This window comes from Myiozetetes cayanensis, unplaced genomic scaffold, assembly GCF_022539395.1.
Source record: "Myiozetetes cayanensis isolate MyiCay16 unplaced genomic scaffold, myiCay2020 scf32, whole genome shotgun sequence".
In the NCBI taxonomy this organism is placed as follows: Eukaryota; Metazoa; Chordata; class Aves; order Passeriformes; family Tyrannidae; genus Myiozetetes; species Myiozetetes cayanensis.
Genome location: NW_026087544.1, coordinates 823372 through 848840, shown reverse-complemented (window position 1 = coordinate 848840; position 25469 = coordinate 823372). Strand labels below are relative to the sequence as shown.

Here is a 25469-nt window from a genome sequence, read left to right as displayed (position 1 = left end):
TTGCTGCCTGTATTTAGCAGTCATGTGGGGAGCAACATGAAATGAATTTTCTGGGGCTCAGCTCCATTTCTCCAAAAGACCAGAAGCTCTGGCATCTGATTTGTCTGCCCCAATCCCTGCAGACAGGTCTGAGACCAAAGGGGCCTGAACCATCCCTCATTCCCAGGCCAGTCACATCCAACAGGCTTCTCTTGCTAGGGCTGCAGCAGGGAGGCTGATGGAATTTTTGAGATTTTTCAGAGTTATTGTGACAGAAAGAAAAAGAAAATGGTTCTGGAAATGGTTCATTCAGCCCAAGATCCCCCTAACAATTTGCTCTTCATGCAGTTACACTGGGTCAAGCTGTGGAAGAGTAATAGTAGAAAACAATGGAATGGAAGAGAGGCATTTTCAGGATGATTCTCAAAGAGAATCCAGATTTATGCTCACTGGAGCAAGAAGGAACAAAAATGGCAATCAGTCACCTCACAGAGAATTCTGGTAACTCTAAGGTACCATTTTCTTAAACCACTAACTCAAAGAGGCACATTTAAGACTGGACAGACCTGCAGATTCATCAGCACACCAGTTAAGAAGTCAGGGTCTATTCATACTTGCATGGAAGACCTCCAAGTAAATAAATAAATTAAAAAATGGAAAACAGCACCCAGTTTGCTGGTGCTCTGGGAGGTCCCTGAGGGCAGATGGGGTCTGGGACTACCTGGGCTAGTGGAAGGTGTCCCTGCCCAAGGCAGTGGGTTGGAACTGGAGGAGCTTTGAGGTCCCTCCAGCCCAAACCATCCTGGGATTCCGTGACTCCATGAAGTCCTGCTCCCGTGGGAGCTGAGCCCAGCAGGACCCCCAGCCCGTGGCTTCAGGCCATCACATGCTGCTCCTCTGGGGCTGTCTGGACTGAGCCAGGCAGTCAGGCAATGCTGATGCCTGGATTTTCAGCCCGTGACAGAAATGCCCGTCCCTGGTGAATTGCTCAATGTGCAGGATGAAGAAGATGCCAAGTTCCTGTGCTCGCTCCTTCCGTCAGAGCACGGAGGGGGAGAGGGAGCTGCCCTTGGGCAGAGCCCATGTCCCTCTTCTCCAGGCTCCTCTCCTGTCCCTGCTCTGCTCAGCTCACATGGAGAAGCTCGTGCACCTCCTCTTGGTCTTCCTGTCAGGTAGGAAGCACATGTGGCTTTGGGTTTCAGGGGAAAAGGGTTGGCAGGGTAAAGGACTGGGGCAAAGCTTGGTCTCCACCTGACGGCTCCTTCCTTGGAATTTTCTCCTTTCCCTTTATTTACCAAAGGGCCAGTGGTGATCCCAGTGCTCCCAGCTTTCCTCACAGGGATCCTTCTGAGTCAGAACAGGAAACACTGATGAGAGAAGTCCTGTGTGCCTCTTTTGTGAAATGTGAAATTGCAAAATCCTGTGTGTTTGCATTTGCGGGGCTTTGGGTGTAATTTACATACATGTAAATATATTTACATATGTGTAAATCACCACAAGAGGGTTCAAGAGAAGGGAAAGAAAACCCAGTGAAGGGCACAGCTCTGAACTCTTGGGCACTTGGCTCTCTGCAGCTGGGAGAGGCACATCCCTCTGAAGGGAGAACCAAGGCACGGGAGCCAGATGGGGCTCCCATCTCTCAGCCTTCTCCCTGCAGCCACTTTGGAGATCCCAGCTCCCTGCAGGGAAGAGCAACAAACCCAGGCTGTGGGAGCACAGAAACCTCTCCCAAAAATCTGGATGAGTTTGGAAAATGTTCACTAGACTTTTTCCAGTAGCACCCAGGAAGGGAGGAGGAACACAAATAGTTTATGATCTGTCAGCAGAATTGGTTGAAAAGAGAATGACACAACGTTTTCCATGGGTACATCAGGAAATCTCTAAATGATTCCATTTGAGAGGTGTTTCACAGTGCTGTGGGAATCCTAGGGACCGAAGGGGCAGAGCTGGAGGAAGGAGTGATCCTCAGGAGGAACAGCACAGGCAGGTAAAGTGTTTTGGAAGGATTGCACAGGACACACCATGAGGTAAATCCTGACTGGAACAACTGAGTGGAGCAGTGTACTGGGATAAAGACTTGTAGGTGTTGGATACTGGCAGAGCACAGATCTATTTTATGTCTTGTTCTAGTCAAGCTGAAAGAACATCAGATCTTATAGTTTATAATTCACTTAGAATTGTTGAAATTATTTTAAGCAGTGTTATTAAGAGCCTCAGCCAGCACAAAGTCCTCACAAGAGCCTATTTTTAAATTTACTTCTGTTTTATCATTACTTATGGTTTCACAGAAACATTTGCCTCTGAATTTTTTCACTAGAAATAGAGATTTCCACAAATACCACACTGTACTTCTCTCTGGAAGTATTAATAGCTCAGACTGTCCCCTCTGCCTTTTCCTGCCACAAAGAGGAATGGAAATTAGAAATAAGGAACCAAGACAATAATTAAAAAAAAAAAGCCAAGCAGCCAAAGACCAGTTGACAACATGGTTAAAATTTGTAAGTGGAAAAAAAACTTCTAAACCCCTGGGTTTAGAAGTGGGAGTGGGATTCAGAAGCAGCCTCCCAGCCAGCAAGCAGGACACTGGTTTGTAGGTGTCGGTGTGATTCCAGCATTTTCCAGGGCACTGTGGCTTTGCTCTGGCTGTGTAAAGAGCTTCAAAATGGGGATAAACTTCCTGGGCATTTACTGCAAAGGGCCTTTTCTGCAGCAGAGGGTATTCCACAGCCAACTACTGTAAAAGGGCTACTGAAAACCAAGGCAGCTTGTCTGGTGCCAGCTCAACCTACCTGGATGCCCAGCTCCATGTTCCCCAGCACCAGAGCACGAGGCAAGTTTATAGTTAATGCCCAAATCCTGATGACAAACTGGGCAGGAGCACAGGGATGACAGAGGTGGGATGTGGTTGAGCTCCAGACTGACTCCAGAGCAGCCACCACAGGGCCAGGAGGGAAGGCAAGGACCAGAATCCACCCGGGCTTCAGAAAACCTGCAACTATTAAGTAAGCTGATACCTCCTGCCCTCAGTGCCACCCCAAGAACTGCTGCCTGGCAAGAGCCAAATCATCCATCAGGGTCACCACAGACACTTTTCACAACACCTGAGCCAAGACTCTGAGCACATTGATTGTCGAGGGGGAAGCAGACAGGTGACAGCCCTACAGGTGACAGCCTGACAGGTGACAGCCCCACAGGTGACAGCTGCCATCACTAGAGCTGTAAAGGATGGAAGTGATGTTTAGCATCAGCCCAGTAGTGAGGGATAGACATGAGAGACTGGGCTCACCCCTCCCTCCCTCCCTCCTAGCATCCTGTGCTGCCGAGAACGTCACCGTGGTGTACGGGATGGAGGGGGGCACCATTTCTGTCAACTGCTCCTACAACCCCCAGCAGCAGTGGTGGAGAGAGAAGAGCTGGTGCAGGCAGGTGGATGAGACCAAGTGCCAGCACGTGGTGAGTGCCCCATCCTTCTGGCTGCCGTTCCCGAGGGGCAGGAAGAGCAGCACCTCCATCAGGGACAACGTGCACGCCGGGGTCCTGACGGTCACCATGAGGCGGCTCAGGAAGGAGGATGCTGGGCTGTACCAGTGCAGAACTGATTTCCTGGGGGACACAAGGAGCCTGAGGAAGGTGCAAGTGGAAGTGCTGAAAGGTACGTCCTGGGGTTTGAGTTTCACAAGATCCTACTTGAATTTCAGGGATGTCTGCAGATGCCGAGGCCTCACTTCTGTAAACATCTACTGCTGTCTCTCTCTGAGGAGGTTCTGTGTTTCATTGCCTCTTTTTATTCCTGATGTACAGCACTGTACTTCACTGGTACTGGACATCAGACTGATCTCCTGGCACACAGCCCCATGCCCCACCTCGCCTTGGTTACTTGCCCAGCTGGGGCACTGGTGACAGCAGTGAACATCACCAGAGACATCTGCAGACTAAACTGTTGTGTTTCTACCAGCAGCTGTCCTGGAGACCCAAGTGCCAGAGGAGCCTAGAGCTGTGCAGAGCATCTCCAGGTGAGCCTAAAACTTGTGCTGGGATCTCTTGTCTTCCTAGGACTAAGGCAGTAGTACAGGGGTTTTTTAAAGATTTGAACCATCCCCTCATGGCTGTATTTCTGGTTGCCCACAGCTCCCCTCCTGAAGTGGATTTCACTGTTTTCTACATCCTTGCTGGGCTCCTGGTTACCAAGTTCATGGTGGCTGTTCTGATCTGTGTTGTTGGCATCAGCAGGAAGAACAGAGAAAGGGAGCAGAACCCAAGCCTGAGTGAGCAGCAGGTCCTCCCCTTCACTGCTGACCTTGCACACAATGGAACTGGCCCCTCCCGGGAGAGCACTGCGTGAGCTGAGCCAAAGGGAGTCCGTGGAAAAGGAACATCAGGCATTTGCAGGCAAAGCTTTGCCACCTGCTGTAAGAAAAGGATCACTACTAAACACAGGTGTGGATGAACCTGTCACTATGGAGAGGGAATGTCACCATCTGCCACCTCTTCTCATTGGCATCGCACCCCCAGGCAGAGTTATTCCAGATCCCATCCCCAATATCATTCCACCACAGTCTGAACCGAGACCCATCAACATCCTGTCATCTCAGGGCAGTGCCAGGGGACAGACTCTGTCTTTACAAGGTGAGGAAGCCTAATTCCCCAAAGTTGCTTTGGACAGTGTGGATCCTTGGAGGAAGTCCGTGTGGAAAGGCACAAGGAACTGCGGGACAGCCCGGAAAGGGATGTGGTCTCCTTGCAGCTCCGAGCCTGCTTCCTCATTGCTGAAAGGACTTGGGGAGCAAATGAACTGTCTCACTGTAGTTCTCCCTGTGTTTTTTCTCCCCACTCAAGGGGATGTTACCAACATGTGATGGTTGTTCACCCCTCCCCACAGTGAAGGTGCATTTAGCCCTCCCAGGTAGACCCCAAACCCAGGGGCATTCACACTTCTCTTCCCTGCAATACTAAATAAAATAAAATCGATTCCCTGACTTAGGATGGGTTCATGTAATGGGCTGCAGGACACCAGGTCACAGCCAGCGGGCCAGGCTGGCACATCCAGCCACTCCCCTCAGTGCCACACACGAGCAGAGCTCAAAGCCCAACCTCTCGTTCCCCAGAGGGGCTGTGGCTGCCCCATCCCTGGAAGTGTCCAAGGCCAGGCTGGACGGGGCTTGGAGGAACCTGGGCTGGTGGAAGGTGTCCCTGCCCAGGGCAGGGGAGTGGGTTGAGATGAGCTTCAAGGTCCCTTCAACCCAAACCATTCCATGATTCCATGTAAGTGCAAAGCAGCAGACGGATGAACATTCCCAGCTGAAGGCTGCTCTGGGATGTGTCAGAGCAGCCACAGACCAAAAATGCCCATTTCTTGTCCAGCCCCACTGCCTGGTTGCTAAATATGGCTATCACAAGGTATGGGAAGGGGAAAAGCAGCCAGTGAGCGTCATGCAGCCTTCCCTCCCAAGAAATAACTCAGAGACTGTGGTTAAGAGACACGCTCAGCATCAGCACTGGGGCAGCAGACTCTGCAGTGGTACAGCGAGGTTTGCTTCCTCTGCAGCAGGGAACTGCACAGGGATAAAGAAGCTCCAGGAGTTTTTTCCCTTGGTGCCCTAAACCACTTTCTGCTCCAGGATGGAAGGTTTTCCAGCCCTGCTGCTCTTGCTGGCACTACCAGGTAAGGCTCAGGGAGGCCACACAGAGTGTCTGTGCACAGAGGGAGAGTCCTCCAGAGCCCACAAGAAGTTATGGGAGAAGAGATGGTGGTGCAAGGGGCTGTCAGAAAAGTGCTGTCCAGTCTCAGCCTTGAGTTTCCCTGTGAAAGAAAGGATTCACCTTTTCCATACCTGCACTGCTCAGGTGACTGATGGACTCTGGACAGGGCTGGTTTTCAGGGATCAGGGCAGCACTTCCAAGAGGGAATCTGACCCTCAGCTGTGGGTCAGGATATCTGCAGAATATTCTTCTGCAGGGAATACAGATGGTGGTTTCACCTGAGGGTGAGCTCTGAGGTCGACTGTGTGCTGGGTGGGAGACAGCCACAATAAATCAAGAATGATGTGCCATTCCCATTTTTGTTTCACAGCTAAAGAGTTTGTCTTGGGACACAAAGATCCCACCAGAGGTTATCCAGGACAGGGCAAAACTCTATTACATAGTTTAACATAGAACCACAACAGGTACCTGTGTGTATCAAGAGGCAGAAATGGCCAGGAAATTATTTTTACTATATTAAATAAAATGTCTCAAGGGAAAAAAAAAAAGAAAATAATCAATAATTTACTTGTTCCCATCCAAACCAATGAATGCAATGTATTAGGATTGTATTAATCAAAACCAAATGGGTTTGGGACAGAATAGATCATAGAATCCCAGAATGGTTTGGGTGGGAAGGGACATTAAGGACTGTGCTGACCTTGGCTCTGCCCCTGGGCTGGGGGACACAGATCTGTGCAAGACAACACCAGGAAACTCCAGCACTGTATTTGGTGCAAAGCAGTGTCCCAAATTGAAGGTAACTCTGATCAAAGTTTCCTTAAAGCAGGAGGGACTGGAATGATGAATGAGTTCTCATGGCAAATGATTAGAGTGCGGCTGAGAAAGCTCCAGCTTAATGACTCCAGAGAATATCAACTCCAGAGCTTTTTGCAGGGGAGAAACAAACCACGGAATAGCAGCAAGCTGGAAGTTTGGGGTGAGTTAATAAAAAAATTAATGATCTTCCAGAAGTCAGCAATTTTTTTACCCCTTGACAAGAAAGATTTCGGGTCAGTGTTAAAGAGCTCTCTTTGGAGCCTGGAAATTTCCTGAGACACAGGTAATTCCTGAATTTCTTTTTTTAAAACATATTTTTGATACATACTAATGGGATAAACAAATTGGAGCCAACTGCTTTGAGGGGGGCTGGCTTGGCTTCATTGATTAATGAAATTCTTCATTTACATCAGCAGATGGAACAGGCTCTGAGCAATCCAGATCTTTGCTGGAGAAAAAGTCATCAATTTTTTAGCAGGAGAAAGAGTCCCCAGGGATGGATTGACACGGGAAAATCACCTACTCATGGGGGTTTTTTTTGTTGGTTTTGTTTGTTTCTTTGTTTGTTTTGGTTTTTTTTTTAAGAGGAATATAGGTCTTTGGATACAGACTCTGACCCCATTCCATTTCCCACTGAGAAGGGGGACATTGCCACAGATGACACCAATAAGGAGCAGAGGTAAAACCAATGACTCCCAGACTCTGGATGCACAGCAGGATTCGAGGAGCAGTGTCACACACACACACACACACACACACACACACACAGGCTTCCCCTTCTCTCTACAGTTTGTTCCAACCTCCCCAGTCCCATGAGAAGATCTCGAAGGTTCCTTTCAGATTCAGGAGCACTAAGTGAGGCTTCTGCTGAGGATGCTCAGTGTGACCATGTCCTTGCTGTCTAACTGGTTAAAAAAGGGACACAAATATGGGCCAGGCAAAGCCACAGTGACTCTGCCTTGGTACCAGCAGCCCAGCCCAAGATCCACCCAGCCAAACCCACAGCACGTCAGACCAGAGGCATTCCCTGATCAAAAGTGACCCCACTAATGATCCTGATCAAAGACAGACCCTGAGAAGGGCTACTGAATCCTGGTAGCACTGCAGATGACTGCAGGAAGGGAATCCAAGCCCCTGATTCCTCCCCAGGCTTGCCAAGTGCCAAGGAAAACACAGCTGGTGGGATGGATCCTCTGTGGCTGTGGATCAGTCCTGACCTCACAGAACCACACTTGGTTAGAGACAGCAAGGGTGGTATTTGGGTGCTGAATTTTATCCTGGAAACATAATTCACTGTAAAACACACAAAATCCCCCCCACATTAACCTCATCACCTCTGGTGCTGTAAATAGTAACGGAGACATCGTGGGTTTGCCTGCAGCAGTCGCTATGCCCTCGTGGTGCTGAGCTCCTTCCTGCCCACCACTGCTCTGGTTGCTGCTGTTCTCTTCCTCCTCACCACCTACCTCAGAATGAAAAGAGCAGGTAAAGATCCCACCTCCTCCTGTCTGGTTTTCCTGCCCCTCGACTTGTCCTCCCACCTCCCTGGATGCAGGGAGGGTCTATCCACAGCAACCCCTGTCCAAGGAGGCAGGGATGAGCTGGGAGAGAATGCAAGGAGTGAGCTGAATCCAGGGAAGGGACAGCAGGGAGAGTCAGGTTTAAAATGGAGAGGTAAAGGTGTTGTTTCACACTCAAATGGGTTTCTGTCATTCTTGGTAGGAAAAGGGATGGACACTGGCAAACATTCTGCTTTCAGACAGAGAGCACTGCAGGTAAGACACCAGCAGAAATCCCACATCGCTGGTGCTTTGATCCCTGCCGTGCAGACACTGGCTCTGTGTCACCAAGCAGCAGTTCCATCCATCCTGCAGTGGGTGAGAGGCATCCCCTCAAGCTCCCAGACTGAAGCTGCCTGCACTTCTTGGTTGTCTGACTTCTTTTTGTCAAGCAGCCACAACCTACCTTGGTTATTTGAGGAAATCCCAGCCCTTCCGCTTAATTTTGCTTATAGTACTCAGAAAAATAAGTGTAATAACAAATACACAATGTTGATAATTTACTGGCCTTGAATCTGCAGTAACATCACCAAAGCTTCTTATCAAAGGAAAACTTTATCATCCTAAATATTCAGTGTGTTGATTGTGGCTGCACCTTTCTACCCCAGTCCCTTCAATCTTATGAAGTTGAATTTGCGTAGAAGTTTCCTAAAGTTCTCTGAGTGCACATTCCCTTTTGCCAAACATCCCCTCCGCTTCTCCCCAGTCTCGTGAGACAAGAAGGAAATATCTGTGTCTGTAGATGAACTAAGGCTGACATTCAGAGACACTGAATCTCTTTATCTTCTCGTTCTTTGCGGTTTCTCAGCTCAGGGGACACAAAGGCAGCGGGATGGCAGGAGGGGAGCTGGGCAGAAGCACAGTGTATGCTGTGCTCAGGCCCCGGCCGCAGCCCAGCCCCGAGGATGTTCTGTATGCCAACATCCAGCCCGCTCCAAAGCTTTGCTGCCACGTGCAGGAACCGCCGGGAAATTCGGCCTCCTCAGGGCTCGTGGAATATGCGACTGTTCTCTTCAGAGCAGCAGCTCCACACCCTGACACTGCAGCACAGAAAAGCACCTGAAGAAAGCAGCACAAAGCCCTGGGCTTGTTCGCTGGATTCTGCAGAACCGCACTTCGAGCAGCCCGTTTGCACCCAGCTGCTGAAGGTGCACGTGGGGGCACAAACCTGCCCTGGAAAACACCTGCGCTTTTCTAACAGCACAGTCACACCCAGCTCTGGCTGGGCAAATCCAGGAGAAAGCTGTGGTACGTTTGCTTTTCCAAACTGCTCTATTTTTAAGTGACAGAGAACTATAAACCCAAATACAGGAAACTGGTTCTGCCTGGCAGCAGCTGATACAGCACCACAGCCAGCAAGGGGCTGTGAGATACAGGAGATGCTTCCTTTGGACTTTCTTCAACAACTCACTTGAATACTCACAGATAAAGCGTTAATTACAGCCCAGTCTGATAAGATCCAAGTCAGCAAAGTGGTAAAAATCTGATTTTTTTTGAAAAACACGAGGCATTTCCTGGGCTTCAGAGAGACGGACAATGCACTTGACATGTTTGAGTAAACAAGGGGCTTGATGGAAAATATTTGTCTACTTTATAATGTAAACTGTCATCAGCTTGAACGTGCGGGGGTGGAATTTACATTTAAAATTATTGATTTGTTTTACAAAGAAATAACTTTGTATTTCCCTGTTTGTTGTTCATTAACACACACCCATGCTCCAGGATAAACCCAGCTTGACTTTATTAAAAATTGTTGATCAAACCATGTTGATCATGGTGATGTGATCAAACATCCCTCAGGGATTATGGATAAATCCCCAAATTCAGATGACTGAGATTTTCATCTTAATTCTGTGAGCTGGAGCCTAAAGATGCTGAAAAGGACACAAAAATAGGTTTAAATCTTGATCCCAAGATTACAAGAAAACTCCAGCCTGGGCACTGGGTGGCAAAGGAGGGAAGGAATGGGGGAAAACAGGGAATACATCCATGGATTGTATAAACTCTGTGAGTTATGTATCTGCCTTTGAGTGCCTGTGCAATTCCGAGGGTGAGAGACAGAAGTTAAATTCTGTTGACTGCTCTGATGTGGCTAAACAATATCAGGCTTTTTATCATCATATCTCAGATCATTTTGTTATTCTACTGCAAATTGTATGAAAACAAAGCTAGAAAATTACATCATAATAGTTAAAGAAACCTATTTCTGGCTTCCCAAACAGCCTTGCATGATTGTTCTCTTCCTGTCCCAGCTTCCCATTCTCTGTTCTTACATAGTTACTTCCTTTTTTTTTTTTTTTTTTTTTTAAATGATCATCACTGTATTGCCCAATTCTGGAAAGAACTAACGACACTTACCCTGGTGCTTTGGGGCATTTTTGAGATGGCAAAAGTGCTGGTGTGGTGTCGATACCGTTAAGAATTTCCAATACCATGGGGAATGTGCTGATCCAATCCTGTGGAGAACTCTGGAGCGGCACTCCTGGAACAGCAGCGTGTCCATAGGGATCACAGAACACAGAAACTGTCTCGTAAAGCGCCAAGGTGGAGGGGTCAGACTGAGGGGAGGCAGAGGCCAAAATGGCGGGGTAGGACTGAGGGGAGATGGACGCCAAGATGGCGGGACAGGACTGAGGGGAGATGGACGCCAAGATGGCGGATGGCTGAGGGAGATGGCGCCATGGCAGGGTAGGACTGAGAGGAGATGGACGCCAAGATGGCGGGGTAGGACTGAGGGGAGATGGACGCCAAGATGGCGGGGTAGGACTGAGAGGAGATGGACGCCAAGATGGCGGGACAGGACTGAGGGGAGATGGACACCAAGATGGTGGGGTAGGACTGAGGGGAGATGGACACCAAGATGGCGGGGTAGGACTGAGAGGAGATGGACGCCAAAATGGCCGTGCCATCCCCACAGCGGGGCCAAGGCCACCCCCTGCTCTTGCAGCTGCCACGTCACTCACAACGTCCAAGTACAGGAAAAAAGCTTCCCGGTTTATAAATTTTATTAGCTGGAGAGTGTACACAGTACTTACAATTGCATCTATTAAAGACCAAAATACACTTGAAAAAATGCATCATATAAAAAAAATTATAAACTTTTAACTATATACAAACTTTGCCTGACATTACTTTAACCTCAGGACCCTCCCCATCCATTCACAAAGAAAAGTTTATTTTTCCCTTCTTTTTAACATGCAGGGCCTTAAACCCATCTAGCATCACTTGAGAACCATTTTTTTCCCAAATCCCACTCTTTACACTCATATAAATCTGGTTTTTTGAGGGGTTCGCTGCTTCAGTGCTCTGGGTCGATCAACCACATTTCTCCCCGAGCCTCTTTTATCCTCATCCTTTTACTCTCCCCTAAAGTTTCTGCTCAAGTGTAGCCAATAAACAAAGAATTCTCATTTAATTTCTAGAGAGGTTTGAACTGGACGATGTCTCCAATTTCACAAATTTCCCCCGGAAAAGAAAGCAGACATTTTTGGTACCGTGGTGTTGACTGGTGACTCCAGCCTCACCAAGTAAACAGGACTTCCAGCAGTGATACACAAAACTCAAAACAAAACAATCTGACCGGAGCACTCAGGCTGTCACATCACTATTTAAAGCATCAACAATAAGACCTTCTATAACACAAATCATGTCTTCATATACATTCTACAACAACGGATCAGAGAACCTAGATATGAAGGGCTTATTGGGAAACAAGTTCTACCTCTTTAGAAGAAGCTTACAAGTTCTTTAAGAAAATTACTCATAAAAAAACAAACAAACAAACAAACAAAAAAGAGCAAAATAAAAACTATGTCAGAGCAATAACCTTGCTTCCCAAATTTCCAGCTCTCAGAGGGGCTCCCTCAGGACAGATTAACCATCAGCTAAAAAGCAGAAGCATCGTGGAGAGGCTCTTGCTCCAGCACTAAAATATTCCACCAACAAATGTACAGATGCTCTAAAAATAATATTTACAATGCTGCTGCAAACCCAACTAAAGCAAATGTTATTCCCTAAGAGAGCTGCATGTTCCTGAAATGGGGAGCTCCCAGGAAATGCTGCGTGAGGGTTTCAGGTGCCAACTGAGGAAAATCAGCACCACGCTGGAATTGGGCAGGAATTTAAGGCAGAAGCAACCCAGGGCCCCGACAATGCCATCAGCACCGTGGGCAGGGTACAGACACGGAGCTAAGGATTCAGGAAAATGAACTGGAATCCTTTAGAACATCCAGCTGCCCAGTTATGAACACCCACCTGCATTTCCTCCTCGTCCTTCCACTGGCCACCTGCCTCCACAGGTATCATCCCTAGTACCTGGACAAGCATCCCCTTCCTCCAGGATTGCCTGCAGACAATGTAGAACCCAGCATCTCTTCACCTTTCTGCTCCCTCCTCTTGCACTCCCTCCCTTCTCACACTCTTAGCTTTAGTACCTTTGTTTCATATGAAGTAAACAGAATTTTCAAGGTTCTGTCTTTTGTATGCACAACTTGCTGATTTGTCCTCCACTCTGCCTTTAGCCATAAGCTTCCAGTAAATGGGAAAACATGGGCAGGGAGGGGGAAGAAATAATGCGGGTTTTATTTTTCAAGCTCCATTTACTTCCTCTGTCACTTGAAAACAATCTTCACTGAATTTCACCCAGTCTCAGCCATCCTTGGCTGCTTTGCTCAAAAACCCCAAAACCCCTCACTCTGCAGCTTCACCTTTTCAGGGTCATATTCACCTGGCAATATTCCCAATCCCAAGTTTCACTGCTGTGATCCAGTTTTAACTACAGAACAGAAAAACTGACTCCAGCAGGCACATGATACACAGAGCAGCTTTAAACTCATTAAGGTGGGAGTGGACAGGCATGGAATGATGTGAGATCACCTGTTAACTGCTTTTGGCTACTGCTCCCACCACCAAATTTCAAAGCAGTAAGAATGGAGCAGGCTGAGAATCTGGAATGAGCTACTGAATGAAAGATAAATCTGTTTTGTGGAGTTGCTCAGCCCAAAGCCAGCTGTAGGTCATGGAGAAGTCCCTTTTTTTAAAACTAAGTTCTCCTCTTTCATTTTTTTTCTTTTTTTGTTTTAAAGAGAATAACCTATAATAAAGCCTGAAAGGTTCTTCAGTATCTGCCTCCATTTGTTAACAGTCCTTCAGGTACCTCAGGACGGGATGAGCTGCCCCAGCTGCTGCTGTAATGGAACATCCCTCCCTCTGTAGAATTGTAGAGTTGATTTGGGCATCAAAAATACCATCATGAAGCTGATCAAGTCTTCTGGAAGAACCCTGCACTCGACTGGCAAGTTAGAAGGAAGATTTAAAACAAAAAATCCTTTGGAAGAGACTCACTTAAAAGTTTAAATCACTTTTATACTCGCATCCAGTTTTCTTCCAAAGCAGTAACTACTGGCAATAAACACACAACCCCCCCCAGAGACTGCTTTTACTAATGAAATCCTTCTCCCCACATCACCCTCTCCCACCTTAGTTCTTGGAACAGACACACAATACACCAAGTCCTGCAGTAATCTTGAGTATTTCTATCACTGACTGATGGCTGAACCTTTCCCCAAGAAGAGCTTGCTGTTTACACATTTACAAAGTGGAGTTGAAAAGAATCCCCTTCAGTTTCTGCCAGGTCCAGAAGTGCAACAACAAGGACCAGTTCAGGGAAACGAAGTCCGAAGGTGTGAGGAGTGGATGGAAATACGTCCCTGCTGGGCAAACACAATCCTGTGGTGCAGCTGACGAGCACTCAGACTCCAAATTCCTTGTGCTGGATCAGGAGAGTGCACCAAGGCAGTCTGGAAGTTTGTTTGCTGAGTTAAAATCTCCACCACGCCCTGAACACGTGGTGCTTGTTCTGTAGAAAAGGACAGGCTGTGACACGGTGATTGTCCCACTCTGAGACTCGTTGGACACACTGGACAGGCAGGACACACTGGCAGGAGGGCCGGGAATTCCATCCAGGTGTTTTCTCCTGGCAGCAGTGGTTAGGAGACTCTGATCATCTGTGTCATCGCTTCTTCGTTGGTCTGAGTGGGATCCTGCAGACACAGAACACATCCCAGACTCCAGCGATTTTCCATGGAGCAGAGGGAAGCACACACAGCTCCCAGGAGCAGACACTCCCACCCTCCCTTCACACTGACAGGTGTCCTACTGTTCCTGGGTTTCACAGGCCACTGGAAGAGACTGAACACAGAAACCCTAACAGTTCCCAGGAAGGTGCTGTCTCTGGTAATCTGGAAGACCTATTACTGGCCTGGTATTTGGGAAGGATTCTACTTCAGAATAAGAAATATTTCCTAAAGCCACAGGACTGCTCTAAAGAACTGATCAACACACAGAATCTGGAAATTCTACTCCATTGTGTCCCTTCCTTTGAAACCTGCCTTGCACTTTCTATGCAAATCAATGTGCAGCTGAGAATCAGATATTCACATGTTTTAATTTTCCATCAGATGTAAGATAAGGTGTCTCTACCTTTAATTCATGTCCTAAAAGATCAGTGCTGGTACCTAACCAGAAAGGCTGTTTTACAAACACAGAACGTTTGTGTGAGTTTGCCCTAAGAAATACAAAGTGAACACACTTCTATCCACATTACTGTAATTAAATTCCTCAAGGCAAACCTCACTTGCTCTCTACAAGCAGCGAGACAGGAGGGTTTTTTTCCAATGCCTGAAACATAAATTCAAAGGCAGGGAGGAACAAGGATCAGCAGCCTCCAAAAAACCCCAACAAAGTACAAGGCCTGTGAAGAGCAACGTGAAGGACTGAAAGGGGCAGCTGTCCCATACCCAGACAAAAGCCCACTGACCTGCATGTGAGGGCTGTCCTTCTCCTTGGGGGAGAAGAAGCGTCCCCCCTCTCCCCGTTTCCTGGCCATGGCGTGCCGGTGCCGTGACTCGTGCAGGTATTTCTGCAGCAAAGGGAAGGGGGACATGAGCGAGCAGCCACAATTCCCAGGCCAGTGCTTCCTCAGGGGAAATTCCCGACCTCTGGAAAAGCCTGCTCCGCCCCCATCCATCCCCCTGCCCACAGACAAGGTGTGTACAGGCAACACCCACTGGCAGCCCAGCTCCAAAGACACCCCGAAGCATCCAGCCAGCGTGGATTCTGGGCCTGTCTCACACAAGACACACACCTGCTGTTGCACTAACAACCCGGGCTCAGATCAGAGTTTTATTCTCACCCTTCTTTCCTTGGGAATTTTTCCCTCTGCTTCCAGCTTAGCCCGTGCCTGCCTCCTCTTGAGGATGCGGTGGTACTGCTTGGCATTCACATAGAGGGGCTCCTCCTCCAGCATCTCTGCCCCAGGCAGGGGGATTCTCTGGATGGCTGGGACTGACCCAGCTCCAGGCACCATCTGCACGGAGAAGGTGGGTTTAGTACTTGCACAACGCAAAATGAACACTAAAAATATTTTAAAATAAATCAAAACATTAAAATGGAAAGTGTTTGGGTTTTGCTCGGATAATGCAGCTACTTAAATTAAAAGCAGCAATAAAGCTGTTCTCAAACTGCAGAACAAATTACTTATCAGTCCTGCTTGTTTTTTTCTGATAAAAGCAATATTTCAATAAATTATACAATTCCATGACCATGATTGCTGCTTTTTGTACAGTTAAACAAAACAGGGCATACCAAGTCTTCCCTTTTTTTGGGTTCTCTCTTATTTGAATTACATGCTAATTTCAGAGCATTTCTAAGCAAACATTGCAGAGCTGCTGACATCTAGTGGGGACCAACAAAATTCCAGGTAAAGGGCCTCACACTACAAAAGTAATAGGAGCTGGCAGGAAAAACCTCTGTGAACCAGAGACACAAATCCTAAGGGAAAATCAATGTCTGACTCAAACTATTTAAGCCTTAAGGCCTCCCTATCACTGCATACCCTTGAGAAAATCCAGGTGGATCAGTGTACAGGCATCTGAGACCTCAGCCCTTAAAGACACCGGTGGGAAGTTTCACACCTACCATGACCATTCCCCCCGAATTGACGACGTTTCCAGCCACTGGCAGTGTCACTGTGACCGTCCCTTGGCCACTGCTGGTGGTGTTGGTGTTGGCTCCCGTCTGGACAATCTGTGCTCCAGCCAGGCTGGCTGCTGGAATGGTGATCATGCCTGTAACAGGGACTGTAACTTTAAGGAAGTAAAACACAAAAGAAAAAAAAAAAAAAGAAAGAAAAACAAAACAAAAACACGCACACAAAAAGAAGGGAACACCATTAGTCCCACTTCTGTGTTTTACTCATTCATCCTTCCATAACATGCAGAGCTTCAGGAAAGCACGGAAGTGAGTAACTCCATTCCATCAGAACTCCTGGGGTTTGCATTTGTACCTGCACAGTAACCCCAGGGTGATGTAACCCCGTGTGCCTCGAGGCAGAACAGCAAAACTGAGGGTTTCTGTTCTAACAGCCCTCACCAAAGACAAGAGCCATTTTTTACAGTTCCAGGGAAGGAACCTCGGAGTGAATTCCTGCAGAACACAAACATCTCCTCCCACATTCACACACCACTGCAGCTCAGTGTTTGCTCTGACAATGATCACAGGGCACTAAAGAACCCCCCCCAGGAGCCACTGCCCCCCTGCCTCTCTACCTTGCTGCAGGATGGTGCCGTCGGCGTTCACGGGCTGGTACACGATGGTCTGGCCCTCAGCAGCCTGGGCGACCTGCTGGCCTTGCACTGCTATTTGTTGTTGGGTCTAAACAAAACAAACAACAAGGCAACTTTACAGACTGTTTCTTTTTTTCACATTCTACAACTCCTGAATTAACACATGGTGCTTGAGGTGTTCCAGGCACCTGTTTCTGTTGCCTCATCACCAGCATCAAGAAATAGGCTGGAGCACAAGCCAAATAACTGGAGGCAAAACACCTGAAGCACATGTGAGATATTTTTTCTAACAGTGCAGTGTTCAACATTGAAAGAACAAATTCTAGGTTTCCTGACTCACTATGAATACACCAAAGGAAGAACTATTCTGCTCCAAAATTTAATTTTGGTCCTAACCAAAAGCATCAGAAACCCCAGGTGTGACTGGACTATTCCACAAAATGGCCCAAGTATGGAATTAGCAATGCTTCATGTTTTCAAAATTCAACAAATAGACAAAAACATCCACGAACCAATAAAATACAGAGACACAATGGATAAAAACATGCAATCTAGTTATTCTGCCCCAGAGTTATGCATGAAAACACTACAGAAACATGACATTTATTCTCAAGTTCTCCTCAATATTAATAATTCCTTTTTTTTTTTCCCTTTTTTACTTAACCACATCTTAAGTCATTTGGCAAGTTTCTCTTCCTGTTCCTCTCCAGAAAAGCCTTTCATGCTGGTGCAGTTACCTGTGTCTGGCCAGCAGTAACTGCAGTCTGGGGCTGCTGTATAATGATCTGCTGGGTCTGGCCCTGCTGCCCCTGTACCTGCACAGCCTGCCCACCTTGAATCTGAATCTGACCTGGCTGGACCAACTGAATCTGTGGAAGAAAGAGTCAGAAAGGAACATTAACTATGCCTCTGATTTCTCCCTCCTTGGCCTCAGCATGACCAAGTCATCCCTGAGGATGATTTACTGTTGCACAGAAAAAGAAAGCACCGAGTCTTCTCTTTTTCCATTTTAAAATGAAGAGTTTTAATGGATTCCTCCCTGTGACACATCACCACAGCCACAGAGCAGAGGGACCAACATGCTGTGTCACTGTGCTCCAGCAGTTCTCCACTGCTTACACAATACATCAGTCAGAAGAAATAAATTATTCACATGAAACTGGTAATAATAATAGTCAGGTGAAAGAAAAGAGGACTAAGATTTAAGACATCTGTGGAGTGTTAATCATCCAGCATACAAAAGTACTCTTGGTATATATAAAGTTGTCCTCAGCTTTGCAAAGTCTTTCCATCACCATGAAACATTCTTAGATTAAAAAAGGGAACTGGAATATGGTTTGAAGCTTGTGCTTAAAAACCCAGTTATTGATTTTCCTCCAACAACCAGACTGGAAAAAACCTCACACAAAATATAATGGTTTTCAACAAAAGAAATTTTAAATTAACCTCTCAAAACACCAAGACTTGATTTGCCTTCCTGGACTGTGCTGACCTGGATTCCTAAATCCCATTCTAAATCACCAGGACACTTCCACTATGCCATGGTTACAGTTCTTCCCTTTGCTTCACAAACAAACACACTTCAACCACCTCTTTAAATTTACAAGTATTTCCAGATAATCGTTTCCAAAAAATCCACCTTCTGTACCTTGTACAGTATTGCCTTCTGTGCAACGGGGATGTTAAATTCCCCTTCAGCCATCACAGAGTAGATGAGCTCAAGCACAGGAGGTATTTTCCAAAGGCTTCCTTCACTTTTTTTTTTTTTAAATCCTCTTTCTGAGCCATAAATTGAGCAGGCACCAGATCCCCAAGTACACTGCAAGGGCCAGGTAAAATGAAAAAAAAAATCCCAACAAACAAAAAACCTGGGCTAGTGGAAGGTGTCCCTGCCCATGGCAGGGGTGGAACAGGATGGGCTTTAAGGTCCTTTTTAACCCAAACCATTCCACGACTGTACAAAAAAAACCAACCCAACCCAGCTGTATTTCAGTGCACTTCAGCCCAGGGGTTTGCACTGAGCCACAAATCACAGCAATGATGTTCACCAGGGCCTCTCCTGGCACTCCCGACAGGCTCTCAGTGCCAGACCCCCCGCCCAGAGCGGGCTCTGCCCCACGGCTGGGGGAGCCCCCCACGTGTCCCCAGCGAGCTGCAGCCAGCCCTGGCTGTTGGACTCACCTGCTGCAGCCCCTGCGTGCCCGACACCGGCACCTGCATGATGGTCTGGCCCTGCCCGCCGGGCACGGCCTGCACCATGATGGGCTGCCCGGTGGAGGTGATGAGCTGCCCGCCGCTCACCTGGACCATCAGCGGCTGCCCCTGCACCTGCACACAACCACAGACAGAGCCACGATGAAAAACCCCCCCAGGCCTTACCCACGGTGCCCTGGTGGGCACAGAAACCCAGCAACAGGCACTGACCCGCGTTCAGAACAGCCTGGCTTGCTAAAGCTTCCTCCAGGATGTGCTCCTGGGTTTAGTAAATTATCTGTTTCTCTTGAGGTCTAATTGCTATAAAGCATGAAAAGCATTACCAGATTTTCGAGCCACAGTAACTCCCTTCATGCACAGCCCAAGAGCAAAGTGGAATAAAAGAAACTCCATTCTCCACATCACAATTACTGATCTTTAACTGGGGTGCCTGTTGAGAGAGCTCTGGATAAGCTGCTCTTACAGGGAGATTCTGGAGTGGCTTCAGCTCCCTCCAATTTCATGCCTACAACATTTCCATTTCCTGACACGGAGCATGTGATGTGCTTAGAGAAACTCTTCATGGTTATTAAGTGAAACTGTAACTGGAGCAACACAAAATGTAGTTCAGTGAGGAAAAGTAAAAGCAGATGAGCTGCCCCATCCCTGGGAGTGTCCAAGGCCAGGCTGGACAGGGCTTGGAGCAACCTGGGCTGGTGGAAGGTGTCCCTGCCCAGGGCAGGGGGTGGCACTGGATGGGCTTTAAGGTCCCTTCCATCACAAACCAGGCTGGGATTCTGTGGTAAGCTTGGCGTGAAAGCCTCTGGTCACTGGGAAAAAGGCCCATGAAAAGAAAAAGGGGGAAAGCTCTCTGTTTAAACACCCTCACCTGCCAAATCCACAGGTTCCCCAAATATATCTGGGAAAATGGTCTCCTCCACAGCTTAAACGTGAAATGAGTTGTGAAATAGGAAATCACTCACAAGCTGAGTTGTTCAGGAACAGCAACACAACATGGTAAGAGGTCACTGAGTTCCTGTGTTTCTCCTTGTGAGTCCCTGGGAGCTGGGACAGGCAGGACAGAGGGAACCTGGCAGGGCTCACACACCTCAGCAGTGCCAACCAGCTGTACCTCAGAGAGGAGTCCTACCCAGACCTGGTGACAGGCCCCCTCAGAGCTGTGACACTGCCGTCCCCCAGCCTGCACAGGTCACATCCACGTCCCTCAACACATCAGCAGTACTTGGTCTGGGTTACAGGGAGGAGCATGCTCATGTCAGCCACAGAGAAGCACAGGCAGCAGCACAATAGCCAATAAGCAGAAAGGAAAACGACACATTCCAGGACTTTTGTTAATGAATTAGAGCAAGACAAAACGAAAAAGGGTGGGGAACAGAACAACAACCAGAGCCCACAGTGACCCAAGCAATCCAAGTCAGCCAGCGATTCAGATTTGAACTCTGAACATAAAAAATGCTGTGTTCACTTTGCACCTGGCAAGACCATTCCAGCCCCTTGGAACTCTCCTGCTCTGAAGAACTCAAAACCAAAGGAAACCAAAAAACTGAGAGCAAAGTGCAGTGCTAAATGCTGTGGCTGCCCAGGGTCTGTCAGCTGCTTTAAAGAGGGTTTGTGAGCCCCTGTAAAGCCTGTGTGAGGGAAGGAAATGGGGTCTGCAGACAGAAAATACTTCACACTGAAGCAAATCCTTCCTTTCCATCTATGATGTATTTACAGCTTGGATTCCCACTGCTCCTGGGTTGCCCTGTGTTATTCCTTTGTAAATAAGAAATGGGATCCCTCCATCCCAGAGAGGCCAATATTGTCCCCAGGTGCCCTTTCTAGCACAGGAAAAGGTTTCACTCTTCGAGCTCAGGGCTCACCCACCACCTCTGCCTGTCATGTAGTGAAGAACTACAGGACTCACAGGGGAGATCAGAACACTCATCCCCTTGAACTACAGGAAATCTCTGGGGTTTATCTCCACTGCCACTTCCTCATCTGGATGTTTTCTCCCTTGAAGCCCCACTTAACGCCTACTCCCTTTGGGAATCACAGCAGCAGGAATTCCTGAATGCAGCAGGGGTTCTGGGAGACCCCCTTGAAGCTCCAAGGCCACGGAAAACCCCACCCAGCCCCACAGCATCCAGCACAGGAACTGCTGTTCCAGTCCTCCTGTCCCTGCTGCAACCCTGGAACAAACACAGCATTAGATATGTGGCGTGGGGAGGGTCATGCAGTGCTCACAAACACAATCAGAGAGATCACCACTACCTGCAGGGTCTGGACTTGCTGGCCTGAGGCCGATGCCACCTGGGCCTCAGTCTGCAGCTGGACAGCAGTGACACCTCCCTGCTGCTGGGAACAGGAACAGGGAGAGCTTGAAACAGGGCAATGCACAGCTCTGGCACGAGACAACGACGAGGGTGAGCGTAAAATTCATACACACTGCTCTGGGAACAGTGGGACGGGAACGTTTAGCAAACCTAGGGATGGAATTCCAACAGAACTGCACGTGACACTGACAGGCTGCAACACCCCACCTCAATTCACCTACAGAGGACAGGGGGCATTGTCTGGCAGAGTTTGAAACCTCCGTTCCAGGGCTCTATCCCGCTCAGTGCTCCTTTCACTGCCCAGGTTTCTCACTGTGAAGGGCTGCAGGGTTTGGTCACTCTGGTTTGTCACAACAAAGGCCACAAACCCCTTCCTGCAGCACAGCTGGAGCTTCATCTCTGCCCTCTCTGTGTCAATCTCTGCCCACCACTGACCTTGAAGGACAATCTGGAGAGGCTGCAAGAGCAGTTAGAGCTAAAAGCCTTCTCTATCTTTAGCCTCCTTGGTAAGAGTCCCAAAATAATCTGTGTAACTGTGTTAGCTCTGGGGAGATGAAGGACAGCTCTCTCCTAAGAGCTTTACTGCAGCAGCCTCCTAAAACAGCTTATTTTAGAAAAACATCTCATGTAAAACACAGGCTTTAAGAGCATGTACTGACAGTGAAAGTGCCAATAAAACCAAACAGATCTTTGGTTATCTGCTGGAAGCAGGTATTTGTGATAGACCCTAACGTAACATTTTTTAACCTCAATCAGAACAATCTTGTTCTGACTGAAAAAGGTAATTAAATGCAATGGAAGAGGCTGGTCCTTGCTGAAGCCAAAGCCAAGCAGATCTCACTGAGAACATGATCCAGTGGCTCATCCCTTTGCATGACAAACTACCAAACTCCTCTTGCCTTGAACCAGAACAAACAGAAGATGCAACAGAAGTTCAGCAGCAGCAAAACTGATCTGAAAATACATCACTAAATCTGAATGGGGGAAGCTTAACAGTAAAAATCACTAAGCCCTTAAAACCCCAGCCCTGCTCATCTGCACGCTGTAACATGCAGGAACTTCTTTCTGGAAGGGATCAGTTCATCCCAAGCTGCATGGTTTGTTTAATTCCTGTACTGTGTGTTTGTTTTGATCCACCTGCAGTTCTAAAATGAAGAATCTCAATAAAGATTTCTTTTGAGGAAGCTTGGAGGAAGCCTCTGTGGGCTTGAACAAAACCTGTTTCAGTCTGGAGGGGAACCTCCACTGTTCCTGTGGACAACTGCCTGTTTCTGTTCACAGTCTGTTTCCTCCATTTTCAGAGATTTGTTCCTCTCCTCACATGCCCCAGTCTGCCAACTCCCTGCTACACTGACACCTGGCCACTTGTACACCTGCAATTGAATTTCATAATTAGTGCATTTTAAACCCCACATCTCCTCTGACCTTCAGCCAAGTCAGGTCCCTGAGCAGGTGCCACAGGTCAGGTCAGCACGTGTCCAGGCAGGATCAGTGCCCCTCAGTGCTCCTGTGACCCTCTGGGGACACAAAGGGCGTGTCAGTGAGCACTGAGCCCTCCAGCCCCCCCTGCTCCCCTTCCATACCTGCTGCTGGATCTGCCCGGCCTGCACCACGATCTGCTCCGTGGAGCTGCTGCTGTTGGCCGTGTACTGCTCCATGGCTCACACCACCTGGGGACAGGGAGAGACAGCTCGTCATTGTCCCAGGCTGCACGATCTGGGTCCTCTCACAGGGGCACAGCAAAGCATCTGCTGCCCCCAGGGCAGGATCCCACAGGCTGCTTCACCTCCTTCACAGCGCTCAGGAAGGAACCAGAGGGGTCAGGTCAAGCACATCTACCCTGACTGAGGGGCAGAAAGCATCTCAGTTCTGTCCTGATCTTCAGTGCCTCAAACTGGAGCTCTGAACCTGTTCCTCCTCCTCTTGGAGTCTGCGTGTCCCAGGCTACAGACACCTGCCTATGGGGGAGTGTCACTGCTAAAGAACTTCCCAAAATACAACATTTGGGTGTAAAACCAAACTTCATTTCAAGAATTCAACAGAGATAAGTGAAGCTATCTCCTTCTCCCACTACATACCATTCCTTGTATCCCTTCCTCTGCTCCTATTTTTGCAGAATCATGGAATGGTTTGGGTTGGGAGGGACCTTAGAGCCCACCCAGTTCCACCCTCTCCAAGCCGGCCTTGAACACTCCTGGGCATGGGGCAGCCTCACAACCCTCACAGGGGTTAATTCTTCCATAAAGAATTTCTATACTCAAACATATTCCTCATATATTTTGGGAACCACCGGCAGATTTCCCAGCGCCTCCACCCTGTTACTGCTGCTGGTTCGTCGGCCCTTTCCCTACACACATGAACTGAAATAAAACATCAGCTCCATCACCTCCCCTTCCCTCACGCTGCCTCTCACAGGATCAACCAGGGAGGAATTCTTACTGTTACTGTAACAAGGTCTTTGATTCATGTCATGACTGAGCAAGTACCTGCTACATCAGGGAAAGAAAACACAGCCTGGAACTTTAATTTTCAAAGCTTAAAGCAACGAAGCCCCTCAGGCTCCCTCAGTTTTCCAAGGAATGCTGATAGAATTTAGTCCCAGACTCCCTGGAACAGCTGCTGTGGTTACTGCTGCCGTTTCAGCTCCATCCTTTGCCCGTTCACTAACAGCTTCTCACAGCCTGCCAGAATAAAAGAAGGTAAATTTTCTTCCTGAAGATGCTGGTGTCTGTCACGGGTCTCATTTCAGTTTTGCACTGGATGCTTCATTTCTGCCCCAAATGCCTGTGGGCCTGTCAGAGAGCAGCTCCCACGTTTCCTTCTCCAGGAAGTGTTTCAATATCCAGCACAGGATGCCAGGACACTGTATTTGCCAGGAGTTCTCTGCTTTCCTTAATGCCACGGCCAATAATCAAGCACAGGCAAACCTCTACTTGGGAATGCCTCATCCCAGCCCCCCGGATCAAGCCTGTCTTGTTTAATTAAAATATCAGCAGCACTGTAATCCTAATGCTCTGCACCAGCCGTGACCAAAGTTACAGACCAGATTTTCCACGTGCTGGCTCGTCATCCTCCAAGGGATTATCTCATTCCCTTCATTAAACACAGAGCAGCCAAGTTAAATTTTAAAGATCGGGGATCCATCAATGGCAGGATGGAGCTCCTCCCCCCGGAGCTCACGGGCAGCTCCTCCTCACTGGGAACACACCGGGAATGACTGAGGGCTCCAGCTCCAGAAGCAGATAGTCAGATACACACTGTAAATAAATATATATATATATCTCACAGAATAGCCTAAGTTGGAGGGGACCTGATGGGATCATGAAAGTCTAACTCCTGGCCCTGCACACCAAGAACACATATTTATTTTTATATATACATATACACACACATATATGAGGGCACAGAAGCCGCCCAGTGACAGTCTCCTGGGCAGACAGCCCACTCTAAAGGCAAACCCGTGTGATGCCCAGCCCCGGGACAGGTCCGAACATGTCCCATCCGCGCCGCTGAACGGGCGGGAGTTCCCGAGGCAGAGCTGTGACCCCTGCAAGGGCAGCGGCGAAGGGCACGGGGGTTTCACCGCCGCAGCTTGCTCTGCGCTGCCCGGCACGACCCCCGGCTGGGTCCCTGAGCCCGGGCCGGCCCCGGGCTGCCGCTGTGCTGCGGGAACCGCCGGCCCGGCCCGGGTGCATGCCCCGCTGCCCGGCTGTGCTCCCGGAGCCCCCGTGACCGGACCGGCCGCAGCCGCGAGCGGGGGGGGCGGCCCGGGCCCATCTGCCGCCGGGGAGGCTCCGGGAGGCCCCGGGGAGGGCGGGGCGCCGCCGCGGGAGGACGAGACACCGACTGCCCTGCCCGGCGGCGGAACGGCCGGGCCCGGTTCGGCGGCAGTCCCGGGGCAGGCGCGCGCTATGCCGGCCCCGCTCGCCCCGGTCCCGGCGTGCCGGGAGCCCCGCTCCCGTGCCGGGAGCCCCGCTCCCGCCCCGCTCCCGTGCCGGGAGCCCCGGCAGTCCCGTCCCGGCACTCCCGTCCCGGCAGTCCCGTCCCGCTCCCGCCCGCGCCGCTCCCCCCGCGCTCACCGCTCCGCGCTCCGCTCCGCCCCGCCCTGATTGGCTCCGCCGCGCGGCCCCGCAGCCCAATCAGCGCCCGCACTCGCCCGCCGCGCAAAATGGCGCCCAACCGCGGACAAAGGGGGCGAGGGGCGGCGCCCGCCGCACAGCCCGCGCCCGCGCCCCGCCCGCGCGGCTCTGCGCCTGCGC

General features: G+C 49.1%; 3 protein-coding genes across 16 annotated transcripts; 2 read left to right on the top strand and 1 right to left on the bottom strand.

Annotated features, from left to right (window-relative positions):
- The first annotated feature begins 970 nt into the window (after positions 1–970).
- On the top strand, positions 971–4955 carry LOC126645954 (triggering receptor expressed on myeloid cells 2-like). The gene is given in 6 exon segments (XM_050326847.1): positions 971–1039; positions 1041–1109; positions 1112–1151; positions 3287–3631; positions 3935–3992; positions 4108–4955. Coding segments are annotated over 6 exon segments (795 nt in total). The 3' UTR covers positions 4322–4955.
- A 643-nt stretch (positions 4956–5598) lies between these two features.
- Positions 5599–9676, top strand: LOC126645955 (uncharacterized). The gene is made up of 6 exons (XM_050326848.1): positions 5599–5641; positions 6509–6658; positions 7084–7177; positions 7880–7983; positions 8221–8273; positions 8866–9676. The coding sequence occupies exons 1-6, from the start codon at positions 5599–5601 to the stop codon at positions 9118–9120; spliced, it is 699 nt and encodes a 232-aa protein (XP_050182805.1). The 3' UTR covers positions 9121–9676.
- A 1368-nt stretch (positions 9677–11044) lies between these two features.
- On the bottom strand, positions 11045–25382 carry NFYA (nuclear transcription factor Y subunit alpha). 14 transcript variants are annotated; one of them, XM_050326833.1, is made up of 10 exons: positions 25290–25382; positions 22794–22880; positions 21146–21232; positions 18863–19009; positions 17419–17550; positions 16664–16769; positions 16035–16201; positions 15250–15423; positions 14875–14976; positions 11045–14098 (listed from the first exon to the last, which is right to left on the bottom strand). In XM_050326833.1, the coding sequence occupies exons 2-10, from the start codon at positions 22866–22868 to the stop codon at positions 14045–14047; spliced, it is 1044 nt and encodes a 347-aa protein (XP_050182790.1). In that variant the 5' UTR covers positions 22869–22880; positions 25290–25382; the 3' UTR covers positions 11045–14044. The 14 variants fall into 14 exon arrangements, with proteins under 14 accessions (XP_050182790.1, XP_050182794.1, XP_050182789.1 ...); XM_050326837.1 differs by having other exon boundaries at positions 21146–21229; XM_050326832.1 differs by lacking the exon at positions 25290–25382 and adding an exon at positions 23697–25044 and having other exon boundaries at positions 22794–23168.
- Between the last annotated feature and the right edge of the window lie 87 nt (positions 25383–25469).